At 53.5% G+C, this 8,925-nt stretch overlaps 1 protein-coding gene across 1 annotated transcript in view; it reads right to left on the bottom strand.

The window, feature by feature from the left end:
• Nucleotides 1–3,706: 3,706 nt before the first annotated feature.
• Nucleotides 3,707–8,925, bottom strand: part of HLX (H2.0 like homeobox) — a 7,879-nt gene continuing 2,660 nt past the window's right edge. The window contains 5 exon segments of the mRNA XM_006170196.3: nucleotides 3,707–4,465; nucleotides 4,467–4,579; nucleotides 6,491–6,675; nucleotides 7,456–7,638; nucleotides 8,399–8,925. Of these exon segments, the coding sequence (XP_006170258.3) occupies nucleotides 4,066–4,465; nucleotides 4,467–4,579; nucleotides 6,491–6,675; nucleotides 7,456–7,638; nucleotides 8,399–8,925 (1,408 nt within the window). The 3' untranslated portion in view covers nucleotides 3,707–4,065.

The raw sequence follows: 8,925 nt of genomic DNA, 5'->3' as shown, positions 1-8,925 counted from the left end.
AAATGGGAAGGAACGCCGACCTCAGCTTCTGGCTTTTCTTCCTTATTTCTGACTTTACAGTCAACCCCATGCCCATTGGGCCATCTGGCCCATCCCACCCACTGGGAGTCTGCATGAGGGCAGGTATCTGGCTTGAGCAAAGGTGGGTTCACATCTGGAAATAGATTAACACTCCACTCTAAAATGCTGGCAGAAAACCTTTTGCCATAGGCCCTACTCCCTGCCCCACCCTTTGAACCCAGACGCTTCCGTAGGGTAAGTGCCCCAGCAGGGAACCCGGGTTCATTCTCCAGCTACTTTGTTCTCTGGTATCTCCAGAAGGAGGCCTGGACGGGATAGGCACTCTTCCCTGCCTGCTTCGTGCAGACTGCGACCTAGCCCAACTCCTGCCAACGTCGCGTTCCAGAACCTGGGTAGGAAGAGCAGCCAGAAAAATCAAATCAAAACAAAAAAAGATGACAGAGAAACTGATCCTTCTGTCCCCTTTGCGCGCAGAAAGGGTGATCAGCATCGGAGACAACCAGAGTCTAAGCAGAGTCTCTGGACATACCTATTCTTGCCGAGTGATCTCTTTAGCTTTTATGAAAGTCAGGGCGTCCCTTGGAGGCAACACTTAGTGTGCCTCGGGGCGTGACAGTTTTGACCTCGATGGGGACAGAGAAGGCGACACACTCCCGCCATCCAGATCTCTGCCCAACCTTGGCTGAAGCCAGCAAGTGGAGGAAGGGCGGCGCGGGCGCTTGGTGGCTGGGTCTGCGGAACCTGACTCTAGGAGACTTGCACTAAGACCAGCCTCCATCCACACACACAGGCACAATAAGGCCGTGTGAGGCTCCTCACGTCGCTTTGCGAAGAGAACGGGAAACTTTCTGTGCATGGTTTTACCCACAAAGTGCTGAAATCGCCAATAGGAGGCCTGTCTCAAAGAGTCTGCTGTGTGTCTCCTTTTGAGTGAATGCCAGGGCAGAGAGCCGGGTATTGGACCCCAACCTCACCCTCCCTCACCCCATCCTTTGCCAACAAAGCGCAAGCTAGTCGCGATCCCGCTGTGTGTCTTGGTGCGCCTTGCTAGCCTTGCTCAGCCTCGGCGACGGCGACGCCGAGGCTCCTACTCGCAGGCAAGCTGTTATTAGGAGAAAAGCTCGAGTCCTGGGCGGCCTGCAGGAGGGGCGGGTCCGAAGCTCTGCCCCTGCGCCCGGCCGGCGCACACTCGCCTCCCCCAAGTCCCATCCCCGAGGGCCTCAGCGGGTCTGGCGCCTGCCGACCTTCCGCGGTCAGCCTTCTCTTTGGCGTCTGAAAAGTCTCGGTCTAGCTATACCCGGACCGCCCTTGCTAGCATCAAGCGCCGCGGGGAAGATTCTAGTACTCCGGGCTAAGCGAGAAGCCAGGGACAGGGCTGTCAGCCGCTTGAAAAGCAGCCTTTCTTCTGGGTCACCCAGACCCAGCCAGAGAGGAGCCTTTGCCCTGCGGCTGCTCTTCTTCCAAATGAACTTTAAATTCTTCCGGGGTTTGTGATATACTGTTTCTGATAAAAATATGGAAGAACTCCACTGCCCAAGGTAAAGCTTCGCAAGAGTTTTACCGGGAAAAAATGTGCAAGAACTGAGCGGGTGGAGGGGTTGGAGCGCCTCCGGAGAGCCCAAAGGAGCTTCCCGCCTCGGAACTCTGGCCACCAGGTGCCCGCTGCCAGCTCACTTCTTTTCCCAGTCCCCAAGTTCTGCCGCGCCCCCTGGCCTGGCGGAACCTGGCTGAAATTACACAGTTTAGTTCCCTGAGTAATGGTTTCCTTCACTTTCAGAGCCCAGAGGCCTGGCAAAGGAACGCAGTAGAACTTTGGGGGCCACCTGGAGGGCCCCCTGAGCAGTCAGGGTAAGTGCATTTTGCATAAAGCATCTCCCGACCGCAGCTCAGCTCTGCTCAAATGCATAAGGATGCTGCCACCTTATTCTCCTTGAGAATGGAATGTAAGTGCTCCAAATTTTGATCTTCTTAGGATGTCCTGGTTCCAGAATTTAAGTATTGGAAGAATCAGAGGAAACAGATCACAGTCATGAAGGCAGTGTGGAAGTTCTGAGAGGGTCTAGCTTTGAGGGAGCAGATCCCATGAAGGCTTGAAGGAATTACCCCAGCCTGGGCCTGGAGCCCAGGGCAAGGGGGGAGGTTACCACAGCCAAAAACTCTTGTGGCAAGATTAGGGATAACAACTTTATCACTCTCTCTTTTAAACTAGGATCCCTCCAGGGACCAGATCACTCTCTCCCTCCTCCTCCCTTGCTCCTTTAGGAATTCAGCTGGTTCTGGGCTGTGGGCGGGAATGGGTAACCTCGCATTCCTGTGTCGGCTCTGGGACTTGCTTTGGTGTCTGGCTGATCCTGGAAGAGAAGACTAAATCTGCCGCCTCTCCTCTGCCTGTGGGCCAGGAGGTCTAGGACTAGGACGGAGGTCCTGGAATGAGCTCCAGGGGAATGAGGTAAAGAGGAGAAAGAGATAAGCAAGACAGAGGAGGCCCTGGGAACCTTCTCACTCTGCTGCCAAGGGCTGGGGTTCTCTGGCCTCAGAATCTCTTTGTGGCATGTTCCACACAAGAGCCCACTCCAATGCTTGGATGCTGGGTCTTTGAGAGGCCTTGTGTCCTCATCAGCTCCATGCCAAAAGGACCCAGTTGGGCAGGGTTTGCCAGGGACATTTGTTGTTTTAAAATCTCCCAAAAGAGTGTTGACCAGACACTTCATAGTTTCTAGAGAGAATCAGGAAGGATAGATCTAGAGAAAGGTTCAACTCGCCAGCTTAGGAAGAAAACAACACTTCGACTGGCCTATTTTAGTAGCATGTCAAGGCAATACAATAAGTTTACTATTTTCCAGCTGTGATAGGATGGGGAAAGTGCTTCTCAACTCATCTCCAGCTCCTGGAGAGGAAAGAGAAGGGGAGAAAGAGCTGAACTGGGCGCCTCCTGTGGCAGAAATGTGAAAGGAGATTTTGTACCAGAGAAGCGCAGTTTCCTACACCCTTCAGTGACCAAAGGTGGGCTAGAAGGTTCCAGTGCTAGTTTGGACTCTACCTTGAACAAGTTTCCTCCCTGCATAATTGTTTTGGCATCTTTAAAACTAAGACCCTGGCTCTCTAAGACCTGGGCTTTGAGCCCTAACCACTGTGGCATGTCTGTCGTTTCCTCTGTGACACCACAATGCTGCCCTGTCCCCTGCCCTATCGCAGAACAAGAAACAAGGGGTAGTTTGTGTTGGGAGAGTCCACAGGAGTGGGGTGGCGAGCGGCCACCTAGTGAGTACCACTGTACCTGGGTTGACCCCACCCTGTACCACCCAACTTTCCGTAGTCTGAAGCCACCAAGAACAGCACACCTATTCATTGTGTCTACACTCTGAAAGGGGAAGCCATCTGCTGCACTGGCCTAACAGATTCTGTCACCTGTTCAGTTATCCTGCCAGGCCCGGTCACAGAGCACACATTATGTGGCAGTTGGCAGCAGCTATTCGACCTGGGGACTAGATGAAGCCTCTAAGCCCAAACGCCAATCTCTGCAGCAAGGTGGCTCTGAGATGAGCCACTGGCCCCAAATGCTCCAGCCCGACCCCCACCCCCCAACCTCTAGCTGGTGCCCCCTGCAGTTCCAGGCTGTAGGGTCCTGGCCAAGATTCCAAGCCTTATTGACTGCATCACCCCAGCAAGCCAAGCAGCCTTTACAAACCATAGTAAACATTTTATTTACAGGTGTAAGGCTTCCTAAGTGCCACAGGTCTTTGTGCCACAACCCCTTGGAACGGGGAGGAACAGTTTAGTCAAACACTTCACAGTTCAGAGTTGCCTGTGTCCAGGGAGAAGCGTTTGGCCATGAAAGTCTCTGGTGTGGGACACACTGAACTCCCCTGGCACTGGGCAGTGTGGCTGCAGCCAGAGCAGTGAAGGAAGAGGTGCACTGCCCCTGAGGATGCTTAGCACCACGTGCCCAGTCCTGGCCCTGTCGCCAACGTAAAATAGACACAAAATCCAGCCTGTGGCTGGGAGACTGCACGCAGGGCCCCGGGTCCTCTCGGGCCATTCTGTCTATAAGCCGCCAAGCGGGACTTGGTTGGGCTCGGGGCTTTCGGGAGCGCTGCTGAGGGTGGACTGGGGTGCCGGGAGCAGCTCCGAGGTGCCGCCGCCGCTGCCAACGCTACTGGCGCTGCCCGCGCTGGTGCTGCTGCAACTGAGGCTGCTGGCGCCGCCGAAGCTGAAACCGCTGCCGCCGCCGCTCCCACCACTCCCACCGCTGCCGGTGGTGACGAGGGCGCCGGCGGCGACCAGGGCGCCGGCGGCCGAAACCTTAATAACCGTTGTTTGGTGTAGAGACCCAGCCCCCTCAGTCCGCTCGGTGTCGCTGGGGGCCATGTCCACGGACTCGGAGTCGCTGCTCTCGCTCTCGGCCTCGCCCTCGGAGCGGCTGGGGCTCCTCTCCGCCGTCCGCAGCGGCAGCTCCGCCGGACGGTTTCTCGTCGGCCTCCTTGTCCTTGTCCTTCTGGGCCTGAGCCTCCTTGGAGTGCCGCCACTTCATCCGTCGGTTCTGGAACCACACTTTCACCTGCGCCGCACCGCACGGGAGACAAGAGACACGAGATGAGGCACCGGCTCTCTCTCCTTCCACTCGTGCGCACTTACGATACACCCCCTTGTGCGGGGGAAAGCACCCTAACCATTCGCAGCGTCTCTGCCAAGGGCCAGCACCGTGCTAGCTCAGGGGCGGGAACAAGACTAGGGAGTCCGGCCTAGAGAATACACTAGGACTATTCTCAATCGCACACCCCAAATGACCTGAGTACTTGGAAACGCAGATCCTCACCCCCACGCCAACCTACTAAAGTTGCCTACTCTAAATAAAAGCTTCTTGGGCGCCAGCAGGTGGCGTGGTGGTTAAGGCGCTGGACACTCCCACATAGTCACTGTGGTTCAAGTCCTGGACCTGGTGGCTTGCTTTCTCACTCTCTCTCTGGTCAGATTAAAATAAATGAATGAATAAGTAAAAATAAAAAAAAATAAATGAATGCTTCTTAACCTCACTTGAGTAAGGACCCCGGTGAGAATCCTCTTGAAGGTATGGACTCCTCATTCAGAAAAATGAACATAAACTCAGGAGTTTGCACACCATATCAAGGGTATGGTGAACCACTGTTAGAAACTCCAGTTCGAGGTTGGTCCTCTCCTCTCTTACTACCACTCAAAGCACGTCTCTGCAAGAGCAGTTCTTTTTAAGGAGAATCATAGGGAGCAGAAAGGGAAAGTGAGTTCCAAGAGTTAATTCCAGCGAAGTGTGGGCAGTGCTGGACTCTCAGAAGAAGAGTCTTTCCTTGGCATGTTTGTACTCTGGAGCAGATAGAGACCCTGCCACAGCTGGGGGGGGGAATCCTCTTGGGGACTCAGAAAATGCTGGAATTACATGTGTGCAAAGTGGAGGAAGGGGGTAGAGAGGGGGCAGAGGATCTTTATAAGTATGTATGATCCCCCTTGGGAACCCAATTCGCTCACGCAAGTTCCAGCTTCCCTTTTAAAAATAACATCCACAGCTGGTGGAAAACGGCTGGGCTCTTCCAATGTGTGCCTCTGTTGAAGAGGGGAGTTGGGTAATGGAAGCCAGAAAGACTCGGAGACAGAAGGCAACACCAGGGAGCTAAGCAGCAGCCGCGTTTGGCTTTCTCCGTTGGAGAGTCAGAATGCAGGGAGCAAGGCCCACTGTGTGGGTGACTCTCTTATAGTTAGAGAAAAAAAAAGGCCCAGTTCTTGAATTTCAGAATAATCAAAAAAATTAATTCAGGTGCAACAGATTTCCTATTGTCTTGGGGGGAAAAAAAAAAGTAAATGGAACCTGCTAAATGTTCTTGGGTGTTCTTAAAAAATCTTTCTTTCTGTCCCTCAGCCTCTGCCCACCCGAGATTTCCTTCAGCATCTAAGCCGTTAGAACATGGACTGGCTGTGGTCTCTCCTAGCGACTCCTCGCCCTACTGGAGCTAAGTAATTCCGTTTGAAATGATATTTTCACTTCCTCACAACTGGGGATTTCACAATCCAGCAGCGGCAGCCAGAGCAGGAGGAGGAAGGGAGGGAAAAAAACCCAACAACAATCTCTAAGACTTCGGTTTTTATCTCTTCTGAAATAAACTGTCTCCTACAGCGAACTGCACTCCAGTTGAGTACATAATTATTATCTCCCCTGGCCCATTTGCTTTCTCCGCGTTCCTTCGCCTGTTGGCCAAAATAAACATGCAGTGCTTGTTGACATGTATCTTCGGGGATGGGCTACTCTCTCTGTCCTTCTCCCTCACCCCCACCCCCACCCTCTTCTCCAGCCTCTAGTCTCAAGTCCACAAAGCCTCCTGAAACGCAATACTGTTTGGAACCCAGGAGGCGAACCGCCAGCCCAGTGGAGGGGACTTGCTGGCCTAGGCCGTAAGCTCCTACGGATGGCAAGGTGCTGTGTGCAGGAGTCAGCCTGGATTACCTGCGCGTCGGTGAGGCCCAGCATTGCCGCCAGCTGCTTTCGGTCAGGCTTGGTCACGTACTTCTGAATTTCAAACCTCTTTTCCAGGCCTTTCCTCTGCAGGTTGGAGAAAACGGCCCGCGACCATGAGCGCTTCCTCTTGTACGTCTGTGGCATCGTGTCCTTCGTGAGCACAGCGTAGGGACCTATCGCCAGGCAGGAGCGAAAGAGAAGATTTGAAAGAGAAGATTCCAGAAGGGCACTTTAGCGCCCCGATTGCAGCCTGCGGGCCTGGGATTCCTCCTGCTGCTGAAAGCTATTCTGCGTCAACAGTCAGCTTCAAACCCATTCAAGGAAGCCCTCCAAGTGTACACATGAATGGCCTCTCTAAAGGAATTTTACAGCTCTGAAGATGGTAATTGGAAGGCCTAAAGCTAGTGTGGGCTGGAGAAATCTAGCGCTCAGAGATTAATTCCAAAGGAAAAACATAAACTTAGGAAGTGGCCATCATAGAAAGAGTAGAAGAAAATGTCCTTTGGGCCTGAATGACTCAGTCCGGACAAATGACAGTCCCAAACTTCTACTCTGTGTGTGCGTGTGTGTCCTCATATGTGCCACGCACCCAGACAACCAACCACACAGAGCCAACATGTTTGAGGTCATCCTCAAGTATGTACATGTTAATAAGCAGCCCCTCTTGATGCCGCATTTTTAAGCCACCCTCTCTGCTGGAAAGATTGTGGAGAAAGCCTCCCTTCACCTGCTCAGGCACACACATTCTTGGTTACCCAGAGGCTCCCAACCCTTTCTTCCCTGGGGCAATCTGAAGCCAGTGCTAGCTCGCTGAGAAACCTTCAGATTTCTCTCTCTGGACTCTCGAGCCTCCCGCCCCAGCTGCAATATTGCAACACCCCTGCCACCCCTTTAGGCGTCAGTCCTGTGATTTCTGACTGTCAGTCCACTGGTGGTGGGGAAGTCTGTTGTACCTGGAAACGTGTCTTGGAACTGATGCTGCACTGAATTTCTCGGAGTGGAACTTAAGGGACTCAGGATGGCAGAAGCCTCATTCATGGGATCTAGAGATGCGAAGAATTGGCCCGCGGAGGGCTGCAGGCCCGAGAGATGCATCCCTGCAGGCCGCCCGCCACCGGTTAGCAGGGATGTGAGATCTGGGGACAAAGGAAAAGTTGTGCCGGTTAAACCTTGGGCAAACACACACTAGTAGATTTGTTCCTCTCCTTTCCTTCACCCCCAATTGGGTTTTACTGGAGCAAGGTCAAGAGAGACCCCAGTCTCCCAGAGCCTAAACCTCTTTCTCCAGACAGTTGCCAAAGAGGGATGTGCAAAATGTTCCTATGTGAGTCTCTCACGTCCTTGTCCATGCAGATAGTAAGGAAGGGCTTTACATAGAACAGCCCCAAAGCCATCACTTTCAGGTGCCTTCCAAGAATTCTGGAGAGCCGAAACCTCCGTCTCAAGGAGCCCCACTCTGCTCTCTCCTCTCCGGAGCTTCAACTAGCTGTTTTGTTTATCTACATTCCTTGGGTGTAGAATGTTACTAGAAATCTGATTAAAGGACGGGAGAGAGTTCCCCTAAAGGACTTTCTCTGTCAGAAAATACAGTTTTTTCTCTCTAGATATATGATTAAAGAAACAGATTATAGCCATTTTTTACATATATTTACACCATTTTAATGAATTGATTCTGCAAGGTGTGTTTTTACAACATCCTGGAGTTATTTTTTACATAGAGCAGGTGAGTATTAAACCTAGTCCTTCATAGTTTTCTTACAATTCTTTTTTTCTCTCCCATTCTATCAATTTCTCTGTAATTGTAAAGACACCTGAAGGTATCCTACACCCTCCTGGCCCAGGTGGTGGGACAGAATCGTGGTCCCAGAGGCCTGCAACCTACCTCCCACGACCTACCTCTCAACGTGTTGCCCTCCTTGACTTTTGGGTCAAATTCTGCAGACAAAATGCGATCAATTCCAAATTTGAGGTCCTTGCTGGAGGGAGCCGGGGCTGAGCCACTGTGGTGGGGGTTCGGGACCACCCGCGTCCCTGAGGTTGGGGGCTGCAAGGCGCCGGCGCGAGATGCAGGCGGAGGCTGCTGCTGCTGTGGCTGTTGCTGCTGTTGTTGCTGCTGTGGGTGATGGTGGTTATAGGCGGCCGAAAGAGGGGACAGCCGCTGCGGGAAGGCATGGGGGCCGGAAGGGGGGCCCAGCCGCGGGGGGAAGCCAGCCGGGACTTCGGAGGGCGCCACCACTGGAGTGGGTCGAAGCGGGGATCTGGTGGCAGCTTGGAAAGAGGCATGCGGGTGAACCGTGCCCAAGTGCGCGGTGAGGGCGGCGGCTGAAGCCCCGGTTAGGCCCTCTGGAGCCGCCCCCGGCTCCCCTACGCCGGCATGCAGGATGTCTGCAATGCAGAAGGAGGGCTTCTTGACAGCGGCGGGG

The sequence above is a fragment of the Tupaia chinensis genome, unplaced genomic scaffold (genome assembly GCF_000334495.1).
Source record: "Tupaia chinensis unplaced genomic scaffold, TupChi_1.0 Scaffold148108_1, whole genome shotgun sequence".
Classification (NCBI taxonomy): domain Eukaryota; kingdom Metazoa; phylum Chordata; class Mammalia; order Scandentia; family Tupaiidae; genus Tupaia; species Tupaia belangeri.
The sequence above is the reverse complement of the archived record's forward strand: the minus strand, read 5'-3'. Positions and strand labels throughout refer to the sequence as shown.